The sequence below is a fragment of the Camelina sativa genome, chromosome 9 (genome assembly GCF_000633955.1).
Source record: "Camelina sativa cultivar DH55 chromosome 9, Cs, whole genome shotgun sequence".
Classification (NCBI taxonomy): domain Eukaryota; kingdom Viridiplantae; phylum Streptophyta; class Magnoliopsida; order Brassicales; family Brassicaceae; genus Camelina; species Camelina sativa.
This window is the reverse complement of record NC_025693.1, coordinates 27,578,370-27,592,919: the sequence shown is the minus strand read 5'-3', so window position 1 is coordinate 27,592,919 and position 14,550 is coordinate 27,578,370. Positions and strand designations below refer to the sequence as shown.

The window sequence follows — 14,550 nt, the reverse complement described above, 5'->3', positions numbered from 1 at the left end:
GTATGCAGAAGCCCATTTTCGAAGTTAAATGCTAAAAGACCAACCTAAAGTGGCCCAATTGTGATTGCTGACTTATTAGTGATTTCTCTGCTTTTGCGATCCAAGTAGAAGGAAGATACAGTAATAAGCGGTAGGCAAATCTTGAAGATATTGGCATGGACATGGCGTACTGAGAGACCCGCCTTAATCACGATGATCTCGACAGTGTTTCAAAGCTAGACATATGTTGATATAATGAAGAAAGTGGAAGAGTTTCTTGAGAAAGGAACTGTATTCGAAGATGGTCATCCTGATTACAAGAAGCTACTCGTGGATTCTAATCAGCTCTTAGTTGATATCGAGAATAAAATAGTCGTTGCTAACAACTTTATCCGTGACATGTACAGACCTAAGTTTATAAAACTTGAGTTGCCTCTTCTTCCTCCTCTGCATCTGGATCAAAGTCCCTGAACATGATGTAACGCCAAAAGCTGCTTCAAGGAGGACAAATGGTTCTTCTTTTAAGTTCTAATTCTAAAACCAATGTAGATGCCAAGAGGTAGTATACATTCTTTCCAAACAGAAATGGTGTAACTCTGTTTATCTTTCTCGTTACTTAAAGACCTATTGGTTCTGTCATTCTGTGATAGCGTAAAGAAAGTAAGACCAAAGAATACCGTTGTGTTTCAACCTCAAACATAACTCCCATTGCTACAAACAGGTTCAAATAATAAGACCTCTCTAGTACCAAAAGACTAGTACCAATTCTGCTAAGCTGGAGATGAGTACTGGTTCTACTAGTTTCCATTTGAAATGTTAGCGAACGAGCTCTTCTTTCTCTTAAAAACGATGACATTTTTCACCTGTCTATTATAGAACTTGAGGACAAAATACTTGGAGAAAACAGAAACAAACCAGGTTCTGGCTAAAACACAAGTATCATACGCACCTTCTTGTCTAAAATGGTCGGTACTACCAGAAAACAGAGTGCCGCTAAAGATTTGGATTGTCAATTGCTACGTTGCTTTCTGTTGCAATCAATCTTTATCCTCTACTTTTGTTCTTTTACTGTTTGGCTGAGCTTTGTAACACTGTGAAGTTAAGTTACTATAAGTCTATAAGACTATAACCAATAATAACACTCTGAATAGTGAATAGTATACTTACTAATAACCACGGTGAGGGGTTGGATCGATGCCCTGCAGGGCCAGCTTGGGGTCCGTTGGGGAGGCTAGCGGTGGACTAGTGGGGTCCGCGGGACGGATTGTCATATTATTAAATTTTAAATCATAACATTTTTCAACGAGTGGATTAAAAATAAAGAAATTTTATGGAATTGGAAAGTAAATTTATAATGGGTGTACGTGAAAACTTCTTTTAAACAATTGCGTACAAAGAATTAAAGTGTAAATTGAAAACCTTTAATAGGGTTAAAACGTGTTTTCTATATTAATTTTTAACTGATTTTGTGGATTGATGAGTAGATATGTACGATGAAAGAAAACCTTTAAAGTCAGGCATAACACCAAAACATCTCTGACTCTTGTTAATTTAGTCATAAAAATGAGTAAGTTTTGAGTTGTGTCACCTTTACTTTCCACAGTTGTGTACAAAACAAATTAAAGTGAAAACCTCTTTTTTTTAAAAAAAAAGATAACTTGAATATTAATGTTTTGACGTGTGACTCAATTGTATTCAAAGAACTAAACTACTAAAACCGTGTAGGATGAAACAAACTCTGTAAAAATCATGGTTGGTATCCAATAATTTCAATTACAATTGGCTAATAATTTTAGTAAGTCTTTAACGTGTCGAATTAATGATACTTCTTTTTTTTTTTTTTTTTTTCGATGTAAAGCAATGAAATCAAACTTAATCAACAAGTTAAACTAAAGTCACCCTCTCACAACGTTGGTAACAAAGCCTTGATCAGAATCATTCCTCTATAAATACATCACATACATCTGTGTTTTTCGTCACCAACCACATTTAGTTATCAATAGAGAGAAGAAGAGACAAAAATGGAGAATGTTCAAAACAAAAGAAGAGAAATGGCTGTGATTGAGACAAGTTTCGAATCACTTCCTTTAGAGATACAAACGGAGATACTGTCACGTTTGCCTCTGAAAACCTTGATGAAATGCATATGCACCTCAAAGAATTGGGCGTCTCTTATCCGCACAAAAGAATTCATAAAGCTTTACTTGAGCCGATCGACGACAAAGCCTCGATTGTTCTTTGCGGTCTATCAATATTATAGAACCATGACGTCCAGGACATCCAGAAACATAAGTGAGTTGTTGTTTCAGTCTGCTTATCAAGAAGAGGAACCATTGTTGTCTTCTGGTGAGCAACAAGTGCTTCTTTCTCCAGACCCAGGATATGTGGCTTCTTCACCCGTCCGAGGTTTAATCTGTCTTCGTTTAAACACAGAGTTTAGGATTTTCAATCCGGGTACGAACAAGGATAAGCGTTTAGCTGAGATCCCAGTGCCTAACAAAAGCGCACCCCTAATGTTTTTCTTCGGATACGATGAACTCACGGATGTGTACAAGGTGTTATGCATAGCAAAAGTAACCAAGGAAGAACAACATTTTTTCACGATAGGAACGAACGAAGCAGCTTGGAGACGGATCACATGTGAGCATCAGCATTCTCCAACTCCTAGTGCGCAAGGACTATGCAAAGAAGGAATTTTGTACTATCGAGCTAGGTCCAGTACTGGCAGAGGTCTGGTAATGATGTTCAACGTGAGGTCTGAAAAGTTTAGTGTCACTGAGTCACCTGAGAACATGAACATTGAGAATTTTTGGGATGTGCCGGGTTGCATGGATAATCTTGGTTGGGAACTGGTGAATTACAATGGTGATGTTGCCTTAGTGGATGACTCTCAATTTTCACGTGACGTTTTGTACAAGGGGAATTGGAATAAAGTCTTTCACATATGGGTTAGAAATGAAGTCGCAGGAACCTGGTCAAGGACGGACATTGAGATCCCTCTTTTTTTAAAAATAGTTGATGAGCCTACGCTGTATTTTTTCAGAGGTACCACCAGAACAGGAAAACTTGTTTTCTCAATGAAGCGCCATTTGCTAATGAGTGATGGCAAAATATCAATCTGTGTTTACTATTACAATCCAGAGACAGAAGATCTCAGACAATTTAAGATGCAAGCAAGAAGGGGAAGGGGGAAGTGTTATTTTATTCGATGCTACTTGGATCATGTTGATACTCCTATGCTTATCTAAAGGAACAAGAGAGTTGGTGGTCGGGTAGTCCGTTGAGTATCCGAAACTGGTTTGTTTGGTGCTAAATAATAAAGTTAGTCTCTCGACATTAATAATACTATAAATCTATAATTTCACGTCTATTGTCTCGTTAATCTTTAATTTATGTTAAATAATAATGTTTGTTCAGTTCCTGATGTAACGTTACGTTAGTGACGTTTCTATACTCTGTTTCTGGCCGTTGTGAGCCTTTTGATGAAATAAAAGTTTGTTATATAACAATTAACACATTTGGTTTTGACCAAAACACGCAGAGAAAACTTTGTCCATAAGGTTCATACTACGAAGGCTTTGATTCGGCCCATATGATTTTTGGGTAGAACTATCCTTAATTCAAGCTTTTGAATCATATATTTTGTTTTCATTATTATTATTTTCTCACCTATTCACTCAGGTTTTTTTTTTCTTTTTTCTATTTTTATTTGTTAAGTATAAATTATCTGTGATAAGATTTATAATGTTTGATGTTTAAAAAAAAAAAAAAAGAGTTATAATGGTTTCATGTACTGAATATATATGTATAAAGGAAGATATAGTGATAAGCGGTAGGCAAATCTTGAAGATATTGGCATGGACATGGCGTACTTAGAGACCCGCCTTAATCACGATGATCTCGACAGTGTTTCTAAGTTAGACATATGCTGATATAATGAAGAAAGTGGAAGAGTTTCTTGAGAAAGGAACTGTATTAGAAGATGATCATCCTGATTACATGAAGCTACTCGTGGATTCTAATCACCTCTTACTTGATTTGAGGATGAGATAGTCGTCGTCTATAACTTTATCCGTGACAAGTACAGACCTAATTAAGTTTTGAGAGCTTGAGTCGCTTGTTCGTTACCCAATCGATTATGCTCGTCTTGTGAAAAAAATTGGCAATGAGATGGGATATAACACTTGTTGATCTACAAGGCCTTCTTCCATTTGTTATTATCATTGTTGTTTCAGTTACTTCTTTGACCACTAAAGGGAACACATTGCCAGAGGATGTGTTCCCTTACATTGAAGTATTATATTTTGCAGCAAAATAAAAGTTTATATCAACATCTCACTCAAAACACTAAATCATCAAGTTTCTTTTTATAAAATTTAGTATTATAATGCCTATTTTATTTGAGAACACCAATTTTATCGTACTAAATGGAAAACTATTATAATCCGCAAGTGAGGTTAATCTATCAACCCACAAAAAAGGAAGCTAAGATACATCACAACACATATAAGAACGTGGCTAAGTACGATCAGTCATCATCCTCTGCTTTTGTTTATTGTTCTGTTACTGTTAGGCTGAAATTTTGAGATACTTATCACAAACTTGCTTTCTTCTCTTAACATTTTCAGACCGAGCCATCCAAAGTCGCACTATCCAGACCATGACTGACGACAGTAAACAGAAAATGGTCGGTAACAGAAAACAGAGTGTGGCTAAAGAATCGGATTTGCAATTGCTACGTTGCTTTCTGTTGCGATCAATCTTTCTCTTACTGTTTGGCTGAGCTTTGCATGTAACTCTGTGAAGTTAAGTTACTATAAGTCTAACCAATAATAACACTCTGAATAGTGAATAGTATACTTAACTAGAGAATCTTCCCAAACCTCTCTTTTTATTCGATTCTCCGGGACAAGAAAAAAATAAACATATAACAACTCTGAGCATGACGGAGAAAACTCACCGTGTAAAGGCTCTCGTGGTCACTATATTCACGGCGATGGCGTTTCTGACGTTTCCTATGATCGTAAACGCCTCAGATCATTCTTCAACCAATAGAAAACTCGAAGAGGATCCTATTAAATGCACACCTTGTCTCCAAAACATTCCTCCTCCCTCACCTCCACCACCATCGCCTCCACCGCCGTCCCTGGCCTGTCCTCCTCCGCCACGTCCACCTTCGCCGCCGAAGAAGTCTTACTGCCCGCCACCTCCGTCTACTTACATATACATGACGGGTCCACCCGGTGAGTTGTATCCCGTTGATCAGCAATTTGGAGCGGCTGCTGGTAAAAGCTTCACGGTGGTGAAGATCTCGGGACTGATCGCATTTGGAGTTATGAGTTTCTTGATGAGGATGAACTAATAATGATGTTTCGTTGTTCAGATAAACTCTTAATTAATTATTATCCAAGAAATATTATCGATTGTGCATTAATTTATCATTTATGTTAGGATCAATTATGTTTCACCATATTTCGTTGTACCAAAATTTATAATGAAACTTGATTATATAATATGACTAATTTAAATTTATTTTTAATGTTCTAAGAAGTATCAATTTTGGGCGATGATTTTTGAAAGGAAAATAAACAATTCTTTAAATAAAAGTTACTGCTTCATGAATTAAAAAGAGACATTTATATAAAATTCTTGCTAAGAGGAAAGTAAAAGTTAATTAAGTCAGGAACTTCAGATGAAGAAGTTGTAAAAAATATATTTAAATTTGATAAAGAGTTCCAAGAAAAAGTCAAAACTCCGCACTACTGTGGTTTAGTGGTAAGGGAGAATTGAAGAAAGGTTGGAAATAACTAATACAAGTTAGATCCATCTTGGAAACAAAAATCACAGTTGTGTAGTAAATCTGTCAATTGTGCTTTTCCTGGTAGTTAGAAATGCAGGTGGTTTGATTACTTTCTGTAGTTGGAAATCATTTCAAATTCAGGATAGACATTGTGGTGGTCTTTCAGGATCCACTTTGAAACATTTTGGGGGAAGAGTATGTATCTTAAGTAATTAAACTACACCCTCATGTATAATGGATTTTATTAATCATGTTTATTTTTTTGAATAACAAAATTATTAAAAGCTTAGACTGATTCTCTTTTAGGACATGTTGTTTTGTGATGTAACCATTTTGCAATACACTTAAGGCAAATTTTGTGATTACAAAATAGATGATTTATGTAATGTATTTGTAAACATTGAAATGATATTTAATATTAAAATGGTCAATCAATATTTAAACAATTTCCAGAATACTAACATGCTTGATGTAAGCTGTATGGGCAAATGATCATCGTCTTTGTATTTTCTGTTTGGTCAAGACGTAATTTATCAACTAAAAATTATAGACTCATATAGTCATATTAATACATGTCACTTTCAAACTACGACAATAACTTGTTTGGACGTTGTTTCCGCTGTGGCTTTACAGAAATAGCCGAGATCTACCATCATTGTTGAGTTTTGAATTTATCCCATGAGTAATCTTTTATTAAATATGGTGAAGTTTAGAGATATAAAATAAATATTATATTCCTTAATATTGCACATTTTTCATCCTCAGATTCAGATAATGTGTAATTTATTTCTCTTTTAACTGTTGGTAACCCCTAACATCAAAAGCACCTTTTTTGTCCTGTCAACACAAGATGTAAAATGATACGAATCCTTCAAACTTCAAAGCCTATTCAGTGGCTTTAAACCAAAAATAAAATAAAATAAAGATCACCTTTTGGTGATTTTATTCACTTCGACATTGATTAAGGCAAATCCTCATCATCTTTATTTTGTTGTTACGTGAAGACATAAGCGAAAGTTGAAATTGAAGTCCCATATCATAAGTTAACTGAAATCAATTACAAATCACTTCGTCTAACGTTGTTTCTTCTAATGTCTTCCTTCGATATATATATAATAGAGATCTGATCATCTATCTTAAGCTTTAGGTCTCCCTATCCGTAGTAATCTTAACAAATATCCAAGTTAGAATAATATATAAATAAAAGAATGTATAATGAAATTTTAAACTCAAAAAATCATTTTCTAACACAATTATACCGTTGTGTGATATATATCTTAGGCTAAGCTGCATTGTTTTAACTTTATGAATATGTCGTAGTGTACATGCACGTAGGCTCATGGTGTCTCCATAACTTAATAGAAAACTTTACTCAATATGGCAATAGAAAAAAAGCTTAAAGGAGAAAATAAGAGTAACTAAATTTTTTATTTGATTGTTTGGTCATTCCGTAAAGGTTTTCTCCTCCACCTAACCACCAGTCCAGACTACTACCTTACATGCTTGCATAAAGTTTAGTTCCTTGTCTGAGATCTTAAATCCTCCATTTTCCTTTAAAAATGAATTGTGCAATGAGCAAATCATTTACATGATCTAAAGGAAAAATGCTTCAGAGACATTAGAATTTTCCTCGAATCATAACAATAATTTGAGTATGAAGTAGAATACATCACATGAAATATACATATTAAGAAACCAGCCAGTCAACCATTATAGTAGCAGAATTTGGCCGTTTAAAATTAGGACAATATAGAATTTTAGTCAAAGAGAAATAAGAGATTGGAATGTATAAATTTATGACTAAACATTGAATTTGATTTTTGGATATAAATGTAAGCTAATTTATTGAGATTTTAAAGGTGATAATGGGATTTAAAAATTATATGTGCAATGAGCAAATCATTTACGTGATCTAAAGGAAAAATGTTTCAAAGTCATTAGAAATTTCCTCGAATCATAACAATAATTTGAGTATATAACAGAATACAATCACATGAAATATACATATTAAGGAACCAGCCAGTCAGACATTATAGTAGCAGAATTTGGCCGTTTAAAATTAATGGGACAATATAGAATTTTAGATAAAGAGAAATAAGAGATTGGAATATAAATTTATGACTAAACATTGAAATTGATTTTTAATATAAATGTAAGCTAATATATTGGGATTTAAAAGGTGATAATGGGATTTAAAAATGAACTATGCAATGAGCAAGTCATTTACGTGATCTTAAGGAAAAATGCTTCAGAGACATTAGAACTTTCCTCGAATCATAACAATAATTTAAGTACGAAATAGAATACAATCACATGAAATATACATTTTAAGGGACCAGCCATCAGCCATTATAGTAGCAGAATTTGGCCGTTTAAAATTAATAGGACAATATAGAACTTTAGATGAAGAGAAATAAGAGATTGAAATATAAATTTATGACTAAACATTGAAACTGATTTTTTGATATAAATGTAAGCTAATTCATTGGGATTTAAAGGTGATAATGGGACGTTACTAAAACAATATTTAGCTTTCCACGGTTTATTGAATTGAAGATGAAGAACATCAAATCTTAAACAGAATTAACCATGCTCTAATTTTGAAATTGTCAACCCATGCTCTAATTTTGAAATTGTCAAGAATACATATGGCCATTGTTAGCATTATATTCATTCATAGGCTCATATACATTGGTCTTCAGTTTTAGAACACTAAAACGTTGAACCAATTAATATTTAATAGAAAGTAGAACGTTAAAAACAAAACACTTATGCCTAACTTTTTGTAGGTTTACATGGGTTGCAATGACAACAACTGTTTCATCTTTTAGGGTTAAAAGTTTGGCATGGACATCGACCGCAAGTTCTCTCGAAAGAGATATGTCTAAGTTGTCACCACTACAACAAACACCATAAATGTTACACAGTTACAGAGTTACAAAGTGTAGAACGAATCTGAAAAAAAAAAACCCCAATACCTTTCTAAAATGCAAGTCAGTATTAAACTGAAAGTTGTCTTTGAAGGGTGGTTCTGATCTTTGTTTTCAAATGTTCGAGACGAGGATATTTGGCCAACAACATCTGGTGAGTGGGTAAATGTAGATATAAATCATATACTGAAGAACAGAGTGGAAGCTAAGAGACCAGAAATACGAACAATGCAAAAAAGGTTGTTACCTGGAAGCTCCTCACCCTTGTTTACCATATCAAGCAAGTCTGAAAAAGTAGAGAACCTAAAATAATCAAAACCAATCGAGCATTGTCATTTTTTAACAGTCTCCAAAGACGTTTTCTTCGTATAAACAATTCTCTACTTGTGCTTGGTGCGACGATAATGGTTGGAGGATGCAACAACATCAAAATCATTGATGCTGTATAACTGGCCTTTAACCAATTGATCTTGAAACTTAGACACACGATTAGGAACAACTGAAGCTTGTATAGCACAATCCTGAAACAAAAGCTAAATGAATGTGTTAAAATGGAGGTAAATCAGGGGTCAAGAGGAACAATAATAGAGATAATATATATTTTCATCAGTAAGGAGACATTTTCTTCAGGAACAATAAGTAACATATTATTTCTTCAAAAGTCTCGAACTTCCCAAATATGGATGACCCAAACAACAATCCTATTGATACCAGTGTTGTGTATTTCGTTGGAGGTTGAATCAAGGGTAGAGTAGGGTGCTATTGTTTTAGTTTTACCCATGGTGTGTGAGAGAGAAGATGAGTGTCGTCAAAGGTTGTTATTTAAAAAAAAAACTTAATGCAATGGTTGAGGGAGAGTAATCAGGGATTGGAATGAAATGTTAATGACCATGAAATCATAGGTGTTTGGTATTATTTTCATTATGTTATAATTGGGTGGTAAACGTAAAGATGAAAATGAAGGATATACTTCAGTGGAATTCTTTAATTACCTTAAAGATAATAATAAGTAATACAAATAATGTCATAATAATGGTTTATATGATTCTAATTGGTAGTGAAGATCTAAACCTCTTTCTTAATATTTCTAAATTTGATACCAGGCAATTTAAAAACAATTTTGGACAGGATTAATGTTACATACAATTCGGAACTTCAAATAGGTTTTCGTAATCTTGACACAGACATTAAACCGGAAATGATTTAGAATTTGGTGGTGGAGTAGGAAAATTAAACCAAAGAAACCCAAGGATTAGGAGATTTTTGTAAAGGTACATCGGAGGTGGTAGCTGCCGGGAACGATGGTTGTGAGAAGGTGAGTATAGATGAATTTGACATCGTTTGGTTCATATCCTCCTGATGGGTGTAAGAGCTATCAATTATATTTGCTGGACTTGTAACTGGTTTTATTTTGTTAGGTCCAATTTGAAAATGTAAAAACAATGACCTTTAAGAATAAGAGAGGACATGTGTCAATTATATAATAAGCTAGATGTCATGTTCTAAGCAGAAGTTGAGAAAATCCTTCTCTTATTATATAAGATAGTTCATCATAATAACACTACATCATGTTTGCCAAAAAAAAAAAATAACACTACATCAAATTATTAAATTTTAAATCATAACATTCCTCAACAAAATAAAGAAATTTTATGGACTAAAGAAATTTTATGGAATTGGCAAGTTTTTTATGCGTATGCGTGAAACCTCCCTTTTTGCAATTGTGTACAAAGAATTAAAGTAAAAATTGAAAACCTTTAAAAAGTTAAAACGTGTTTTCAATATTTTTAACTGATTTTGTGGATTAATGAGTAGATATTTACGATGAAAGAAAACCTTTCAAGTCATGCTTAACACCAAAACATCTTGTTAAATTAGTCAACAAATGAGTAAGTTTTGAGTTGTGCCATCTTTATTTTTCACAGTTGTGTACAAAACAAATTAAAGTGAAAACCTCTTTTTTAAAAAAAGATAACTTAATTGAATATTAATGTTTTGACGTGTGATTCAATTGCATTCAAAGAATTAAAGTACTAGAACCGTGTAGGATGAAACAAACTCTGTAAAAATCATGGTTGGTATCCAATAATTTCAATTACAATTGGCTAATAATTTTAGTAAGTCTTTAACGTGTCGAATTAATGATACTTCTCTTTTTTTTTTTTTTTTCGATGTAAAGCAATGAAATCAAACTTAATCAACAAGTTAAACTAAAGTCACCCTCTCACAAGTCACAACATTGGTAACAAAGCCTTGATCAGAATCATTCCTCTATAAATACATCACATAGATCTGTGTTTTTCGTCACCAAACACATTTTAATTATCATTAGAAAGAAGAAGAGAGAAAAATGGAGAATGTTCAAAACAAAAGAAGAGAATTGGCTGTGATTAAGACAAGTTTCGAAACACTTCCTTTAGAGATACAAACGGAGATACTGTCACGTTTGCCTCTGAAAACCTTGATGAAATGCATCTGCACCTCAAAGAAATGGGCGTCGCTTATCCGCACAAAAGAATTCATAAAGCTTTACTTGAGCCGATCGACGACAAAGCCTCGATTGTTCTTCGTGGTCTATCAATATCAAAGAACCACGGCGGACAAAGTGTGGACATCCAGACCCATAAGTGAGTTGTTTTTTCAGTCTGCTTATCAAGAAGAGGAACCATTGTTGTCTTCTGGTGAGCAACAAGTGCTTCTTTCTCCAGACCCAGGATACGTGGCTTCTTCACCCGTCCGAGGTTTGATATGTCTTCGTTTAAACACAGAGTTTATGATTTTCAATCCTGGTACGAACAAACGTAAGCGTTTAGCTGAGATCCCACTGCCTAACAAAATCGCACCCCTAAAGTTTTTCTTCGGATACGATGAACTCACGGATGTGTACAAGGTGTTATGCGTAGCAGAAGTAACCAAGGAAGAACAACATGTTTTCACGATAGGAACGAACGAAGCAGCTTGGAGACGGATCACATGTGAGCATCAGCATTCTCCAACTCCTAGTGCGCAAGGACTATGCAAAGAAGGAGTTTTGTACTATCGAGCTAGGTCCCGTGCTGGCAGAGGTCTGGTAATGATGTTCAACGTGAGGTCTGAAAAGTTTAGTGTCATTGGGTTACATGTGGACATGAACATTGCGTATGGTTGGGATGTGTCGGATTGCATGGATGATCGTGGTTGGGAACTGGTGAATTACAATGGTGCGGTTGCCTTAGTGGATGACTATCACTCGTACAACTGGAATTGGAATAAAGTCTTTTACATATGGGTTAGAAATGAAGTCGCAGGAACTTGGTCAATGGACCGCATTGAGATCCCTCTTTTTAGCAAAATAGTTGATAAGCCTAAGCTGTATTTTTTCAGAGGTACCACCAGAACAGGAAAACTTGTTTTCTCAATGAAGCGCTATTCTTACAAGAATGATGGTGAAATATCAATCCGTGTTTACTATTACGATCCAGAGACAGACGATCTCAGACAATTTAAGATGCAAGCAGAGGGGTGGAGTAATTGTCTTCGATGCTACTTGGATCATGTTGATACTCCTATGCTTATCTAAAGGAACAAGAGAGTCGGTGGTCGGGTCGTCCGTTGACTATCCGAAACTGGTTTGTTTGGTGCTAAATAATAATTTTAGTCTCTCGACTAATAATACTATAATCTTATTGGGATTGTTCGTTTTCATGTCTATTGTCGTTTGATCTTTTATTTAGGGAAAATTCCCAAAAAAAACACCAACTAATTTTTATTTGGAAGAAATAAAATATACGATTATAGACAATAAAGTATCACCAACTAAAGTATACGATTATATACAACACCAACTAAAGTATGAAATGTTGGCAGATTCAAATATACGATTTCAAACAAAAAATATTATTCCAATTTTACCCTTTAAATTTTTTTAATTATATTTGTTTAAAATTCAAAAGAAATAATAAATTGATAGAACAAACATTTTTTCTTCCTAAAAGAAAGATGAACAAGGAAGAAGAAAAAAAAAAGTTTTTTTAAAAAAAGATAAACAAGGAGGAAGAAAAAAAAGTTTTTCTAAAAAAATGAAGAAGGAGGAAGAAAAAAAATAGTTTATAAAAGAAGATGAACAAGGAGGAAGAAATAAAGTTTTTTTAAAAAGGTAAACAAAGAGGAATTTTTTTTTTTATAAAAAAAATTATGAACAAGGAGGAAAAACAAGTTTTAAAAAAATATATAAACAAGGAGGAAAAGAAATTATTTTAAAAAAAAAGATAAAGAAAGAGGAAGAAAATAAGTTTTTTTAAAAAAGATAAACAAATATATATAAATAAGTTCTAAGTTTAAAGTTTTTAAAAACCAATTTTTTCTATATATTTATTATTTCTTTTGAATTTTAAACAAATATGATTAAAAAATTCAAAGGGTAAAATTGGAATAATTTTTTTGCTTTGAAATCGTATGTATGAATCTGCCAACAATTTATACTTAGTGTATTATTTGACAAAAAAAAATGAATTGATGTATATTTCTGGAAACGTTAAAAGTTCGTGTAGTTTTCTTCTAAATAAAAATTAGTTGGTGTTTTTTTCAGGAATTTTCCCCTTTTATTTATGCTAAATAATAAATTAATAATGTTTGTTTCATTCATATTTAAACAGTAAACGTTACGTTAGTGACGTTTCTATACTCTGTTACTCTGGCCGTTGTGAGCCTTTAATGAAATAAGAACTTGTTATATAACACATTTGGTTTGGGTATAGCCCCCTATTATTAATTTGTAAGCTACGTAGACGAATGAATTCACCAAAACACGCATAGAATATTGTGTCCAAGGTTCATACTACGAAGGCCATAGCTGCTGTGGTGGCATTAAGGGACTCATGTCCATTGAAGATGATGCTGCCCCTACTAAAAGGAAATTTAAAAAACTGATTAATCTTGACTTGTCCTGAGTTATGAATCAAGATCACTAACGCAATGCCAAAAATCCTCTAAAAATGACAATGACTTCATAGATAATTGGGTGAAGATAGGCGCAGCAGCGAGGAAAGATCAAGGAAGAACATAAAGACTTGAGCTATGATGATCAATGCAACAAGTGTGAGAAGGTAATAATAATGATAACAACTCTTTGCTCTCTGTTATTGTAATGTTCTTGGTAAGAGAGACAATTGTGCCTTATTAAACGAATGTGTGTGTTATCTTGTGCAGGAAGGAAGCTGTGAATGTGTCGCTTGGAAACTTGCTTTCGTACCCATTCGTGAGAGCGGCAGTGGTGAAGAACACACTTGCAAGTTTAGGGATTTCACTCTTGTTTACCCTGAAGAAGAATCACTAATAAGCTTTTGGGTTCCAAGTAGAAGGAAGATATAGTAAGCGTAGGCAAAATCTTGAAAATATTGGCATGGACATGGGCGTTCTTAGTGACCCGCCTTAATCACGATGACCCGCCTTCTTCCATCTGTTATTATCATGGTTGTTTCAGTTACTGCTTTGACCACTAAACGGAAAGCATTTCAAGAGGATGCCCTGCGAAAGACGATAGACGCTTGTGATCGATCGAGCTGTAGATCTTGATTCTGCATTGGAGAAGGTCCTTAGCTTTGTTGAAAGTAAGATGGGATCTATATAGCACCAAATTTTACTATAGAAGCAATGTTGAGAATACTCAGCTTACTTGTTTTTTTCTTTTTTTTTTTCTTTTTGTGTGTGGCAAATAAAGAGTTTATTATATCAACATCTCACTCAAAATACCGAATCATCAAGTTCTTTATGAGTATCGGAATGTCTATTTCACTTAGCAACATCAATTTTATATCACTAATAAAATTTTGAAATCAGTTTCGATTCTTTTTTTTTAAATGA

The 14,550-nt window shown here is 33.8% G+C and overlaps 2 protein-coding genes across 2 annotated transcripts; both read left to right on the top strand.

Annotated features, from left to right (window-relative positions):
- LOC104715793 (U4/U6 small nuclear ribonucleoprotein Prp31) lies at window positions 66-14,317 on the top strand. Its single transcript, XM_010433169.1, is given in 6 exon segments — window positions 66-220; window positions 222-392; window positions 4,062-4,152; window positions 4,154-4,255; window positions 14,209-14,241; window positions 14,243-14,317. Coding segments are annotated over 6 exon segments (537 nt in total). The 5' UTR covers window positions 66-155.
- On the top strand, window positions 4,828-5,515 carry LOC104712586 (leucine-rich repeat extensin-like protein 3). The gene has a single exon (XM_010429510.2). It carries the CDS (start codon window positions 4,922-4,924, stop codon window positions 5,339-5,341), a length of 420 nt encoding a protein of 139 aa, XP_010427812.1. The 5' UTR covers window positions 4,828-4,921; the 3' UTR covers window positions 5,342-5,515.

Bases quoted from the DNA above. Each gene is read 5' to 3' on its own strand.
- LOC104712586 (XM_010429510.2), top strand. From the start codon at position 4,922: ATGACGGAGAAAACTCACCGTGTAAAGGCTCTCGTGGTCACTATATTC.